This window comes from Polypterus senegalus, chromosome 5, assembly GCF_016835505.1.
Source record: "Polypterus senegalus isolate Bchr_013 chromosome 5, ASM1683550v1, whole genome shotgun sequence".
Taxonomy (NCBI): domain Eukaryota; kingdom Metazoa; phylum Chordata; class Cladistia; order Polypteriformes; family Polypteridae; genus Polypterus; species Polypterus senegalus.
Window position 1 is genome coordinate 182638762 of NC_053158.1, and position 16299 is coordinate 182655060.

The following is a 16299-nucleotide window of genomic DNA, read 5'->3' on the forward strand; positions in this document are numbered from 1 at the left end:
TCTGCAAACTTAAAATCAGGTTGTTGATTATTTTTGTACCTGAATCATTTATATTATGTATATTAAAAGGAACAGTGGCTCAAGCACTGATTCTTGAGGGATGCCACTTTCCACATCTCCTAACTCTTAAAAAGTACCCCTCACCCTAACCCTTTTCTTCCTGTATTTGATCCAGTTTGTACCCACATACAAACTGCACGTGGAATTCCCTCATCTTTTAGTTTGATTACTAAGTTCTCATATGATACCTTATCAAAAACCTTAGGAGTATCACAATTTATAATATCACATCAACCTTGCTTATCATATACTTGTGTTACTTCCTCATATAATTTAAGCATATTAGTGAAACACTGCATTACTTGTTTAAACCCATACTGACTGTTGTCTAGAACATGTGTATTAGCAATGTGGTGCTCCATTGTTTTGTTAATTATTGCTTCCATTAATTAACTTGAGAAGTAGGCTAAACTTACTGGCCTGTAGTTACTTGTATCAACCGGATCAACCTCTTTATAGAATGGGATAGTATTTGCTAGAGTGTGTTCATGTATGGGCTATGGGGATCTGTGTATGTATATGTGTGTATATATGTATATAAACGTTTATGCGTGGAAGTGTGTGCGTCTGTCCTGCCCAGAAGTGAGAGGTGGATTTGTTTTGTAAAGACACAAGCAAGGCCACCATGTTGGCAAAGCAAAACCTCTGAAGAAAGAGTCACTTGCTTAGTGGCTAGTACAGAAGTGAGGCAAGCACATTTTCCTCCCGCCGCTAATGCACAAGCAAGGCGAGTATGCCAGCAAAAGGAAACCTCAGAAGAAATAGTCGCTTAGCCGCTAATGCACAAATGATGCAAGCACGTTGGCAACACGAAACCTCCTAGGAGAGAGATTCCCATAGTAGTTCTTTTCAACTACCTGACATCTCTGTATTTAAATTTTTTTCTGACAATTTCAATATACATACTGTATGTGTGTGTGTGTGTGTATATATATATATATATATATATATATATATATATATATGTATGTATATATATGTATGTATGTGTATGTATGTGTATGTATGTATGTATGTGTGTATATATATGTGTATGTATGTGTGTGTGTATGTATGTATATATATGTGTATATGTGTGTGTGTGTGTGTATATATATATATATATATATATATATATGTGTGTATATATAGCTGGTAAAATAAGTATTGAAAGCATCAGCATTTTTTTTTTTTTTTTTTCATTAAATATATTTCTAATGGGTCCATTGATATGAAGTTTCACCGAATGTTGGGAACAACCCAAGTAATCCACACGTACAAAGAAAGTAAAACAAATAAGTCCATAAATTAAGTTTTGTGTAATAATGTCGAACGATGCACCCTGAGGCATTTTTTATTATTGCTGGAGATTTCAATCATGCCAGCTTGAAGTCAGTTCTCCCAAAATTCTTCCAGAATGTGAACTTTGCTACTAGAGGGGTAAGTTGTCTGGACAATGTTTGCACAAGCGCTCCTGGTGCCTTCAAGGCCCTACCCTGCTCCCACCTCAGCTATTCCGACCATATCAGCATGTCTATGGTTCCTGCATTCAAGTCCCTGCTGAAGCGCACTGAACAAGTCCGCAAGAACATCATTAGAGTGTGCCAGGTTGGTGCTGCTTCAGCTGTCCAAGACTGCATCGAATTGACAGACTGAGACATTTTCTGGGAGGCTGTTATGGATGGTGACTTCATCAATCTGAAGGAGTACACAGACTCTTGTGACTGGCTGCATCTCCAAATGCATTTAGGATGTTACTGTTACCAAGGGTGTTATCACAAGAGCCAACCAAAAGCCCTGGATGACGAGAGAAGTGCACAAGCTGCTTAAGGTCAGGAATGCAGCCTTTAGATCTGTAGACATGGCTGCCCTCAGGGGGGCCAGAGCCAACCTGTCTTGCGCTATAAGGAGAGCTAAGTAGGCATACGAGCAGAGGATTAACAAACACTTCAGCGGCACCAGAGAGACACGTCGTTTGTGACAGGGCATTCAGACAATTACAAACTACAAGCCCAGCCCACACAGCAATGATGGTGATGCCTCCCTACCGGATGAGCTCAACAACTTCTTTGCATGGTTTGAGGTGCAGAACAAAGAGCCTGCGAGAAAAGCAACACCTCCCTCCACTGACCAGGTACTCTGTCTCTCTATAACTGACATGATTAGGACTCTATCCAGAGTCAATCCATGCAAGGTTGCAGGACCTGACAACATACCTGGCCGTGTGCTCAAAGAATGTGCCAGTCAACTGGCTGGTGTCCTCACAGACATCTTCAACACATCTCTAAGCCAGTCGTCAGTCCTAGCATGCTTCAAGTTGTCCATCATCATACCAGTGCCAAAGAAGTCATCAGTTACATGCTTGAATGACTACCGACCAGTTGCACTCGCACCAATCATCATGAAGTGCTTTGAAAGGTTAGTCATGTCACACACAAAAGCTAATCTCCCTGCCTCACTTGACCCTCTTCAGTTTGCACACTGCTCAAACAGGCCAGCTGAGGATGCTATATGCTCTGTCCTTCACCTCTCCCTGACACATCTGGATAAAAAAGACACATATGTCAGGATGCTACTCACAAACTGTAGCTCTGCCTTCAGCACAATCATCCCTCTTTTATCTTATATAAAATATCTTTTATTTATTTTTTTTATTTATTATATTACATATCTATTGACTATATGTATCTAGATTGCAAATACCATACATTGCACCAATGTTCATTTTGCTTACTACACGTCAGTATTGCTGCTACTTCTTTGTCTTGTCTTTGCACAATGTCTTATTTTGTTTGTCTTTTAATTTAAAATTTTAATTTTAATTCTATTTTTTATTTATTATTTGCACTTCATGTTGTTACACTGTGGACCCTGAGCTTCGCAATTTAATCTATCTGTATACTTGTATATGGTTGAGATGACAAAGTTCACTTTGACTGGACACAAGGAATAAGTATTGAACACTCTTACTGAAATTTAATACTTCGTAGAAAAGCCTTATTTAGTAATGACGCCTCCTGTATGGAGAAACTAGCCTCATGCATTGCTTTGGTATGATTTTGGCCCATTCCTCCACACAAACTGTCCTCAAATCTTGAAGGTTCTGGGGCCTCTTCTATGAACTCTGATCTTCAGTTCTTTGCATAGATTACCAGTTGGATTCAAGTCTTGTGATTGACAGGGCCATTCTAGCAGCTTTATTTTCTGTCTCTGAAACCAATTGAGATTTTCCTTGGCTGTGTGTTCAACATTGTCTTGCTGAAATGTCCACCCTCATTTTTTTTTTCCAGCATCCTGGTAGAGGGCAGCAGATTCTTATCAAGAATGTCCCGGTACAGTTTTCCATTCATCCATCACACTGTTGACATGGTGTTTTTGGGCTGATGTGCAGTGCCATTTCTCTTCCGAACATGGTGTGTGCAATGACATCCAAAGAGTTCAATTTTGGTCTCATCTGACCAGACTATATTCTTCCAGTATTTAATTGCCTTGTCCAAATGTTATGCAGCAAACTTTAAACAAGCTTCAACATGCTTTTCTTCAGCAGTGGAGAGTTGCATGGTGAGCATGTATAGAGGCCATGGTGGTTGAGTGCATTACTTATTGTTTTCTTTGAAACAACTGTACCTGCTAAATCCATGTCTTTCTGAAGCTCTCAGAGAGTGGTCCTTGGCTCTTGGATAACTCCTCTGATTATTCTTTCGACTCCCTAGAAATCTTGCGAGAAACACCTGATCGTGGCCGGTTTATGGTGAAATGATGTTCTTTCTACTTCTGGATTATGATCCCAATAGTGCTTATTGGAACATTCAGAAGTTCAGAAATATGTCTGTAACCAATGCCATCTGTATGTTTTGCAACAATAAGGTTCCAAAGGTTTTGAGAGAGCTCTTTGCTTCTACCCATCATGAGATGCTTCTTGTGTGACACCCTGGTAATCAGAAACCTTTTTATAGGCCATCAATTAGGACTAAACCAGCTGATATTAATTTACACTGATAGGGGACAGGATTGCTTTCCAGATACTTACAGACTTCAGCTGGTTTCTTGGCTTTCCATGCCTTTTTGCACGTCCTTTTCTTCATGTTTTCAATACTTTCTCCCAGTTTTTTTTCATATTACACATAACCTGGTTTAAGGACTTGTTTTGATTTCTTTGTATGTGTGGATTACTTGGGTTGTTACCGACATCTGGTGAAAATTTCAAGTCATTTCCCCCTTTAGAAATTTATCACTCACCGCGGTCAGGGCATTCATTGAGACAACAGACAAGGCACCCATGGAGTGTCGTAATCGGAGTCCAATAATACGCTCGTTGAAAGGAGTGACATCAGACACCATGGGAAGAAGCCAGTCTGCTACAGCAACAGCTACTCAGAGTATGATAGCCATCAGACCGACCAGACCAATAAAAGCTGTATCCACCTACAGAGATCTGGTCAGTCCCCGATCTGCGCACCTTAGAGAGTGCCGCCACTAAAATGCGGAGTTTACGCAGCTCCTCTGACAGCAGAGGAAGATGATCATCTTGCCGGAGAGACAAGATGTTCCATGCGCCCACCCGTATGGACTGCCTCAAATTGGGACCCGAGTGCTGCCATGCAGCAGGCAACGCCTCCGCACCACACCAGTTCTGATCCCCAATAGACCTGACCCTATTGGTTCTGCAACGGTTTCGACTCTTCCATGGATGGTGCTCTTGAGAGTTTTCCCCCATCCCCTTCATGATGCGAGCAGCCTTCCTGTGGGCGGCTGCAGCAGAGCTACTCCTGCGGAGAGCAAAAAGAAATCCTTTCTGTAGTCTCGGAGCTTTGTGAAGTTTACGGTGGCCGGAGTGCTAATCCTGCCACCAACCCCCATGATTTCCCTGCAAGTTCGAGGACTGCTTGCTGAGCCGGATGAAGTTTAACATCATACCCAGGGCACAAATTACTGCTGTATCATAAATGTTCTTATTCTTGTGTTTTTTGATTTTCTTAGATATTAGCGTTATTGTCAGTATCTGCTATGGTCACATTTACCCTTTGCAGTAATGGGAATGGCAAGAAAGCCACAGAGCCATGTCTTTTTTTGTTTAATGTTTTGTTAAATTAATGTAATTATTATGCCTTGTTTATTTTAAAAATATTTGGCTTTATATTAATGTATAGAACACACGTTTAGTATTATATAGTGGTTGTAAAAAGTTTTCACATTTTATTATAATACTACATCGAATCACAGTAGGGAGAATGAGAAGGAGGTGGGCTGAGATCAAGAGGAGTTAGTCTGCATTTTAACCTCGGATTTTTAATGGTTTTATTTATTGATTTTTTTTTTTTTTATCCCCACTTTTCATTGGATTTTTTATCAATTTATATATTTACTGTTTTTTAGAACACTGCACAATTGACACTTGTTGGTTTTACTTGGGCACTTTTTCCACCATCCTCTGGCATCATCATGAGAATTGTCCTCATTTGTCAGCTCATGTCAGTTATAACTATCGATGGTGTTGGTTCAGCAGACTCCCATGTGGGAAGAGGGAGTCTGTAGGGGACTGGCATCGTCGCACATCCCACTTTCCTTTCAGACATAGTGTTTTGATTCTAATATGCCCACTTGGAGGAATTTCACAAGATAATTAATCTGATTGTGGAATGTGGCAGAGGTAGTTTTTAATTTGCCTTTCCCAGTAGCTGTACAAGATCTTATTTGTCTTTACTTGAAGATGCCACTTGCCCAATCCACTGGCTCTTGTATATGTGTATAAATGCCATTTAGATAGATAGATAGATAGATACTTTTATTTAGCTTTTATCAGCATGTCTGTGCATTCCATACTCATAAATGTCTATGTCAAGGATTTTACTGGCTAAACGTTTTATGTCAGTAGGTCAGTAGCACTAGTATGATTTCAAATATATGTTATGTATTTGATTTTATAAAATGGATGGTTTATAAAGCACATGTGATTACAATGAAGTGATTTTAAAATAGTGTCTGACTCTTAACAACTTTTGTGTTGCCAGACATCTCTCTCACAGTATGTAGTATTTGCATAAAATTTAAAGATGCTGCTGATTTCTTAATTTGTGTATTTGCTTTTCCTTTTATGTGATTCCATCTTTGTTTACATGATGTATAGCATGTTAGCTGATTGGAATTTTTGTGTTCCTTCAAGGTATATGTTTTAAAGCGGCCACATGTTGATGAGTTCCTGCAGAAGATGGGGGAATTATTTGAATGTGTTCTGTTTACTGCCAGCCTAGCAAAGGTTAGTAAAATTCACTTTTTATATGCTTGCTTCCTAAATATTCCTCAGATTAATTTTTAGTTCTTTTTATTTATACATGCATATGAAGAGAATAATTACTGTACCTATCCTATATATTGTGAGGGTAACTTTTGGAAATGTAATGACTTCTTTATGATTCCATTTACCTAAAAACATATTTATATTAACTTGATGCTGTGTTAATTTTTCCTTTTCTCTGTTTGTGTCTGCCAGTGAATACTTATCTGCTAATTCTTGGGTAAGTTTCCATGGTAACAGAGACACATGTGTGCTTGGCTCATAATGTAGCCTTCATGTTCTGAACATGGCATCACAATGTGAGGCTTGTATGTTACCATTAGTATGGCAAAATATTGGTATTGGTCACTTGGATAGCAGCAAATTATTGTGCTGGTAAATGATGTACATTGTCAGCATTTTTATTATCTGAAATTTCTTTCTTGGCACACATTTTTATTATCTGAAATTTCTTTCTTAGCACAAGATTTTACTGCACTCCTGAAAGTGACACATTAAGAAATAGAAAATAGCTTAAATGCTGTTCTTCAGTTAAAGCAGATTTACCCTCTCCAGTATCTCTTTGTTATAGAGCTGTTTTATACTATTCTCTCCATGCTAGAATTGTAGTACTTCTGTCTCCAGATTCCCCTTCATAGGTGCCTATTGTTCTTAAGTGATATTTACTTAATGTAAAGCATATTTCAGATTTTTACTGTCCTGTTTTTCTCTAATATTGTCTTATAATAGGAGAGAAGCTTCTAATAGTTTTATTTTAAAGTGCATTCTAAAAAGCATATCCCTTTTAGCCTTAACTACATAGCATAACTAAATTCCTTTTCTGTGCACAGTCAAGTTAAATATAAACACAATCTTTTTCTTTAATTATCATTCCCCTGTGGAACAGTATATAATAACAGAGTGTTTACACTTGTTCAACTTAAGTTGTGAAACATCTCATTCTCAGCTTTTGGTGTGTTTTCATTTTCATAATGTTTTTCTTTCATCTCAAAATGAAAAATCATGTTTTTTTTATGTTGGTTTCTAGTTTTCAATATGATGTATACCTTACCTACACTGGAAAGATTTAATTTTAGAATCAAATTGTTAGTTACTTGCATCCAATAGATTCCTTACCTTCAGTAAATTTTAAGCATTCCATGAAAGGTATTTTGTTTTTTTATGTAAACCAGAGCTGCAGCAACTATTTGATGTCCTCTGTAGAGGATGACAATAATTACCAACTAGTTTTATTATTGATTACTGTAGTTGCCTTATTATGTATTACGTACATCACATCATCGTCAGAGAGTGTTAATTGCATTTTGAGCAATGAACATGGAGAATATAAATTGATTGGAGGGTTGAAGACTAAAGAATTGAAAATGTGGAATTCATTTCAACTTCACAACCATGAGCACCTGAAAATAAAATAAATCAAAGCAATAATGATCCTAAAGTATTCTCAGTGTTACTTCCTTCTGTTTCTTATGGCAGTTCAAAATCCCCATCTGACAGTGCAGAATGTCTAGTCAACAATATGCAGACTTTCCACTGCAGGGAGTTTCTTTAAATAGTAGAAATTTAGTTCATCTCATTGTCATTGCTTCCATCTAGCAGATACAATAAAACAACACACTAGGCAACTTTTGTTGATTCTCAACAATGTTTTCAGCCCTCAACCCATTTGAATTAACAGCCTGCTGCAATGCACTTTTTTGGCAAAATTGCTATGAAGGACAACATAATAAATTGATTGAACATTTTACAAACATTTTTTAAATATCCGGTTATTCAAAATGATAATTGGCTAACTATTTGATTAGCCAAATAATGGTTAGTTGCAGTCCAAATGTAAGACATACATTTGTATAGCCAAATACAGAGTTGCTGTCAAATGTCCATCCAGATCTCAGTATGAAGTGATTTTGAGTTATTCCTTTGTATTTAAGATCTCAGTTAATATTAGGTATCTTGATACATTATTTTAAGCCAGGTTAAAAGTTCATGCTACAAATAAATAAAATGTGTTTGTAGGTCTATAAAAATGTTCACTTGGTTTCCTATATTATGAGTAGGTTGCTTGTCATAGGACATTGAGTCAATTTTAAATATACAACTGACTAGACATTAAGCCCGTTATAATAACGGGCGCTAGAACAGTAGTGCATAAACATTGGCAAGGGACGTTGTATGTGGCTGTAATATGCGTCCCTGTATTGTGTGCCTTTAATTTTCTCTCTCAGTAATACTGGTTTGTATTTCTGTAAAATGCCTGTAATTTTGTATGACAGTAATACAGTGGAACCTCGACTCACGACCATAATTCGTTCCAAAACTCTTGTTCTAACCCGATTTGGTCGTGAACCAAAGTAATTTCCCCATAGGATTGTATGTAAATACAATTAATCCATTCCAGACCGTATGAACTGTATGTAAATATATATATTTTTACGTTTTTAAATATAAATATAGTTAATTACACCACTGAATGCACAGCGTAATAGTAAACTAAATGTAAAAACATTGAATAACACTGAGAAAACCTTGAACAACAGAAAACTAAGACTGGAAGAGTTACGACCCGCTCGCTAAAAACACTTTTTTTTAATGAGTTTTAAGCACAGGGAAAAAAATGAACATTTGAAAATTTAATAAACAACCAAGAAAAGTAACATTGCAACAATGCACGCGCACACCTGTGTGTGTGTGTCCTGTGTGCGTGCGCGTCCAACGCGCGCCTGTGTGCGTGTCTGTCGCGTGGGCGCCTGTGTGTGTGCGTGTCTGTCTCTCATGCGCCTGTGTGTGTGTCTGCACAGGGAATGCACAGGAAGAGACTGAACACGTGCTGTGTGACCCCGCGCATGCGCATTTCACCAGAAGACGCACAGGGGTTTTATTAAAGAGGATAATATAAGATTGAATGTGTAATGTTGTAGAGAGAATGTTGTGTTTGGCTTTTATATACACATATATTTTTTGAACTTTAAAAAAAGCATAGAGTTTCTGCTTAATATTTTTCAGTGCATTTTACTATTTGAACAATGATCTTGGAACTAATTGTTTTGCTTGATATTTTTTTTTTTAAACCACATGTATAGACAAAATAAATAAACAGGTATTGTTCATATTGTTTGCTGGTTTCCAGTATACAGTATAGTAACAGAACTTCTATGACAGACTGGAGATTTAAATACTTTCTCACTTTCCAAGCTCCTGATTTATGAGTTTGTATGTTACGAGAACTGCAAAAGATCACCTAACTTTATTGCTTGGTGACAATGCAAGTAGAGACTGCAAACTCGAGCCACTGCTAGTTTAAAGCTAAGAAAATCCATGAGCACTAAAACATCTTTTTGAAACTTAACCTTCCAGTCATAGAAGTCCCGTAAAAAGGCTTGGATCACCACTGCCTCACTTTCTGAAGATTGGTTTTCTCATCATTTCATCCCTGAGGTAAAACAATATTGTGAGACCAAAAAAAATTCCCTTCCATATCCTTTTAATTTTTCATAAAGCACCCAGGCACCCACCTGCTCTGCAGAACCACCATCCAAATGTTAAAAAAAATATATATTTTTTTTTTTATCCCCCAATACAACCTCATTCCTTCAGCCTATGGACCAAGGTGTTCTTGCAACTTTTAAGGGATATTTGTGCATAACATTCCAAATTCTCTTTAAAACCTCAGATACAGAAGAAGGTCCTACTTTTAAAGAAATTTGGAAAAACTTTTAATAATTCAGATACAGTCAACATAATGAAGCATGCTTGGAACAAAATTTCTGAGAAAAGTATGAATGCTGTTTCTCCCAGCTTAATTTCTGATTTTGAAGGGTTTGAAGAACCCGAGAAAATCGTGCAGCATTAAACTGAAGAAATTGTCCAAATTGCTGAAGAATTAAATATTCAGGCTTCTACATATGACATAATAGATCTGTTTGAAGCACACAATGATCAACTTACTAATGAAGAGTTACTCAAAATGGTAACTTGTAAAAGCGTAAAGCAAGAGGAAGAAGAAATTCCTGCACCCAACTTTACGCTCAAAGAGGCCTTTGAACACCTTGAAAAATCCATTTAAATTTTTTCCTCACAAGATCCAAATGATGAGCAAAACAGAAAAGTAACAGCAGATTTGAAAAATACTTTTTGCTTGTTATCTGCAAATTTATGAAATTAAAGAAAAAACAGTGTCGCAAAAAGACAACTCTGGAAGCATTCCTGAAGAAAAAAAAAAAACATCTGCTGAAAATCAAAGTGACCAAAATTGAATGTCACACTTTTAGCAAAGAAATATATGGTTTTTATCCAGGATTTTGTGTTTAAATGTGCATTTACTTTTCATGAAATGTAAATTCTAATAATACGTTTGTGTTTCCTTTGTTTATCTGGCAAAAAGTTCTGATTAAAATTTTTTTGGCTGAAACCAAAGTCATCATTTTTATAACATTTTACATTTCTATGGGAAAATACTTCCTGCTTTATGAGTTCTCAATGAACAAGTGATAATTTGGAACAAATTAACTTGTAAAGTCAAGAACTACCTGTACTTATTTCTCAAATATTGTGAACTGTTTGAAGTCAGTTTTAAAATAAAAGGGGTGAGTAATCATCTATACTGAATATATTCTTTGTTTTTAATACTATTTCTGATGAGCAAGTTACCTATCTACACAGCAGTTTGTTTCACATAAGACTAAGAATTTCAATTTAGTGACTTTTTCCTCTACCACTTACCTTTTTAAGCAATTGCTGTGATCCTGGTTATGCTGTACTGAGGATTCTTTACAGCTGACATCTACTTGTTTAAGTATGTGTCAAAATTGCTGTGATGCAACCTGAGCTTAAATGATCTATATTGTATGCTTGTTGCATTCCAGGCCCAGGTTCGTGTAAGACTTAGTGAGTGTTTCCTGAGACATTGGTAGTTAATCTTCTTAGTGTTTACCTCAGACATTATTTTAAAGAAACGCTGACACGTCCTTCAGACTGGTTACAGGATTTTGTAAATATCTTATAAAAATAAGACTTTTAATAAATACAGTGTCTGCAATTTTGCTGTTTCTTATTGGACTATACAAAAACGTAATACATGTTAGCACTCTGCTCCCTATTAAACCATTTGGTCTGTTTCCTTTTTTTGTTACTGCTTACCTTCAAGCATGCCTGCTCTAATGCAATTTATAAATGAAATACCGTTGTCTAGGACATTATATTTGGTTCAGTTCAATTTATTTTTGTATTAATGGATTATCGTTTGAAATATAATTTTTCAATATGATTTACTGCCATTTCTGTACTGTGCAAAACACATCAAGTAAATTGTAATGTGTGAGATAAGACTGGTGCTTCATGTGCATAAATCAGTAATAGTTTTTATATCTATATAAAGCTAAGATTTTTTCTTTTGTCTTCTGTAGTAGGCGTCTCAAATTGTTGCCTCCCTTTATTGTGTCATTAAAGAAAGGCACTTCTGTCTAAAATTACTTTTAAACATTAGGTCAACACAGGTGATTGCTTCAAATTGACATCCATGATTGATCCTTTAAACTGATATTATTGTTTTTACTACTTACTATTTGTCTGATCCCCTTTATCCAAGGCAACTTCCAACATTTGAGATACAATTGGTTACATTTCTTTTGTTTTTCTAATTGGAGCATATACAGGTGAAGTGATTTGCTCATGGTCATGCAGTGTCAGTAGTGGGAATTGAACATACAGCCTCAGGATTTGAGGTCCAAAGCATTAACTGCTACACCAAACTCCCTCCTTATACATACACATTTCTATACATCATTACCTTTATTGGTTATTTTTGTGTTGACTAAGGTGATGGGGAAGTATTACATAAGAGAGTTGTTCAAATTAGTGTTAATGTGGGTGTTTGATCAGTGGTATTTACTTTAAATTCCAAATACAAAATTAAATTTCCAGAGTGTAATTTCTTTTGAAATTCATGAATATGTGGCAAGTATTGTTTTTTCTGATCTAACCTGCCAACACATTGTATTGTCAGTAATGGTCTATGTTTCTAATCATTGACATGCAGCTGTTGTTTTTTTTTATGATGACTGACAGCATTGATACACCCCCTTCCATAACAAGTGGTAACCGTCCCATAGCTCTACAAGTTTGATGTTTAGCCTGGTTGTAAAACAGTTACATGCAAACAAATAAGTAACTTGCTATGTTTCATTTGCTCACCTATAGCAGCAGTGCATCCAAAGCATGAAACTGTCTTAGAAGAAAAGTATCAATTTATTGCAGACCACAATCAAGCCACAAAACTGTAGATGTTGTTCAGTGTTTAAAAAAATAAAATTATATGCTAGTCAGAAAAAAAATTTTATATAGTATTTTGGATTTTGATCCACTTGTGAAAGTAGCTTGCCATAGATGAATGAAGAAGGTATTATGAATACAGATATAACAGGAACTGTATAATATATTAAAATTACAAATTCTTCGTCAGGAAGAGGAGTCTGTCCCTGTTGCCAAGTTTAAGAAAAAAAAACAAAGCTGGATAAGTGACTCCCACATTTTCATTTTGTGCCAGCGGTGACCTCACACAACAGTGCAAGACCCATAGGTGCCCAACACCTGCTGCTGGTTAGCAGCTGCCTTGACCCAGTGCATTTCTTGTTATGGGGTAATAAGTAAAAATAAAATCCTCATGTGAAACAATGAAGCACCAGAACTTGGCATTAGGCTTGTGTGGTAGTAGCTTTGGTAATTTAGTTTAAATTCAGGAAACACTTAGAAAGGTACAAATATACAATCGTTTCTACTGGTGACTCTAGAAAATAGTTATATCACACACCCCATCATCACCCTTTTTGTTGAATTTGTTGATCTTTAATATGTATTGCTGGTTTCCTGGAGCGTGTCATCATAAGATACTTTATTATCTTATGAGTAAAAAAAGTTTGTCTAATCAAGCTTGTCAAAATTCTTGAAGGCATTGATAAAGTAAATTCAGTAGAAATCCTCAACTTAACAATGAATCACATACTTCAGGACATTAATGGAAAGTAACAGCATTTCAGTTTGAAAAATGCTATAAATATCTTTATCAAAGAAACGAAAGGTGGATTTTGAATGTTGAGTATTGAGGAGAAATTGACAACAGCATATTTTTTTCTGGAAAATAAACCTCAGATCTTTTGCTTAATTTACGCAGCAAGTGGCTGTTCCCCAAAAAGTGTGACATTTGAAGGCACAAATAACAAATGATTGTTGAAAAATACTGCAAGTATACAGGACACCTACAGACAGACCAGACCAGCCTACGAAAAAACTCGTAAATCCGTCCCACCTTAAATCGCTTCTTAAAATCGTTCACAGCTCTCCACTAGCGTCTTTTGTCATCTAAATGTGCTGATAAAATCAGGCTGCAAGCAGCCAGCTATTCCATCCCCCCACCGACTTAGAACGTGCACAAACTTCTCCCAGCTCATGCCTTGATTAATTTTCTGGGAGTGAAGTGGAGTTTTAGAGTGGAAATAATAGATTGTTGTTTGGAACACACGCATTTCATGTCTGTTCCATTTCTACTGTAATCTGTGTAAACACATTGTTAAAACAGAAACATTTTTTTATATTCTAGTAGTAGATGACAAAATGTAGGCATAAACTATACAGTATAATGTATGAAACCTGAAGTCCAAATATCAAATAAATACTTTCACAAAAGGTACAAATCTAACACAACAAATGCGCTTTTATTCTAAAGTGTAACTGCAGAAAAAAAAACACCTTAGCAAGCCATACTGACGCATATTCACTACAACTGGCGCGGTGGCGTAATGACATCAACTGCTGACTGGGAATCAAAAGGTCTTGAGTTTGAGGTGGAGAGCTGTGAACAATTTTAAGAAGTGATTTAAGATTGGACGGATTTACGAGTTTTTTCGTAGGCTCTGGTAATTCTAGTGTTAAAGCCGCAGTCTGTTTTCCCTCATAGTCACAAGACAATGGTGGCATATGAAGGTAAGCTAACATTACAGCCAATAAAACTGCATTAGCATCAAAGTGATATTCTGAAGCTATCTTCATTAAAACATGCAATGTTTGAGGGCAGCTGTACTGGTGTTTATTGACAGATGACAGGCATTTGGTAATATTATTATAAGTTTGTTGTGAAAAACCGTAGCAGACAGCTACAGACTTAACACAAGATTTGTGCCAGAAATTTAAAGTAGGGCTGGGAATAGATTAAAAAAAAAAAGTAATTAATCGTATCTTACATTAAAACTTAAATATAAAATTAATTCATAAAACATGAAGTAAATACACAATGAATCGCAAATTTAATGTAGAATCAATATTAAACAGGAATTTTTAAAAATTAATGGCATAGTTTAAATTTAAACAATGACCTTAAACCCTAAACTTTTAACAAAATACCACTTGAACAAGTACAATCTGTAACAGCAGGCTAATGTATTAATTATTATCAAATTGGTATAGCATATTAGACACAAATGTGTCAAAGTAAAAATTAAACAATTGAAACGACAGTTGACTTTGAATGCACTACTGAAAACTAATTTAATTGAAAGAATATGCATCTCTTAAATGGACATACATTAATACTTGTGTTAAAACTCCGTAAATACTATCATCTACTGTTCATCACCATCAACATCTTGACAGTTATACACAATTGGCTTTCAACTGGTGTGCCGTGGAAATAACAGTGTAGTGCCCCTGGGTCCAGATCTGAGAGAGAGAGACACTCCTTAGGTGGTTGAGACCAGTCAGGGAGGACAGAACTACTTGGAGAGGCCAACCTAAAAGCAGCTTTGTTTGTGACGATGCAGGTTCGCTCCATGCTCCCCTCCAACTTCCGGGAGCTCTTGAACCCAACACCGTCGGTAATGTCACCGAGATGAGCTGATAAATGAGGACGTTTCTCTAATGAAGCCAGGGGATAGTGTAATCATTACAAAGGTGCATTTATTAAAAATCAGAAAACAAAAACAGTGCAGTGCTCCACAGTTTTAGTAAAATAAATCCATAGAAACGGTGAAAAGTTGGGATAAAAAAAAAAATAATTCTTAAAAATCCGAGGTTAAAATCAGTAGTTAAAAGGCAGTCTCTCTCATTCCAATCTCAGCACACCTCCATCTGTTTCTCCATGGCTCACCCATTGCTCCCATATCTGGCAGAGACCCAACAGCCACGAGCTCCTTTTGGCCGACCTTTGTCTTTGCTGCCTCCAGGCTTCACAGCCAGACTGTCCGAGGTCAGCTCTCCTCCCTTCTCTTCTTCCTTCGCACTCCCGTAGTCACTCCTCAGATTCATTGGGAGGACACCTGCCTTGCTCACCCCTCTCCACCCGAACATTCAGTGGGATGGACTAGCCCCTAGAGTGCTACTGCCAAATGCTCCTTCGTGGGGCCCCAGCTCGTGCTGTCTCCTCCTTCCAGGTGGCCAGATCCTTCTTCTAAGACTGCTCTTTCTCGCCCTTTAACCTCCTTTTCTTCCTCTTTTCCTTGATCCTTCCCCCTTTTTTCCTGGTGCCGACCTAAATATATGCCTATCTCAGTGGGCGCAGTGCCTTATTCACACGCCGCAGGAAGCCAATGAAGCTATTGAGAATGATCGCACCCCTCACGTGCAGGTGCGACTCGCTTCAACTACCTTATTAACTTCCCGCGATCATGCAATCGCGCCCATGGAGAGTGACACGGCTTTACATATTTAAAACCTGGCCCTTTTTTTTTTTGAAGCCGCGGACCCGCTCTACCACACTGTGGTCGGCGTTTTGCATACAGTTTGGTATGTGTATGTGTTCAATGCTTTTGTGGTTGGCAGAATCATTCCTTGGGACTTTTTGGGTTACAAAAGTGTGCCACCACAGAAAAACAGTGGGCAAACACTTCTGTACCTACACTTCTGCACCTGGCACACTAAAAAAATCTGTAGCTGCTGTCTCGCTTAAAAACTGTCACCGGGCATTACTTTGCATAAATTAG

The 16299-nt window shown here is 37.1% G+C and overlaps 1 protein-coding gene across 1 annotated transcript in view; it reads left to right on the forward strand.

Annotated features, from left to right (window-relative positions):
• The window catches only part of ctdspla (CTD (carboxy-terminal domain, RNA polymerase II, polypeptide A) small phosphatase-like a), a 96360-nt gene that overhangs the window by 69076 nt on the left and 10985 nt on the right, over window positions 1-16299 (forward strand). Inside the window, 1 exon segment of the mRNA XM_039753700.1 lies at window positions 6203-6295. Coding sequence (XP_039609634.1) covers window positions 6203-6295 — 93 coding nt within the window.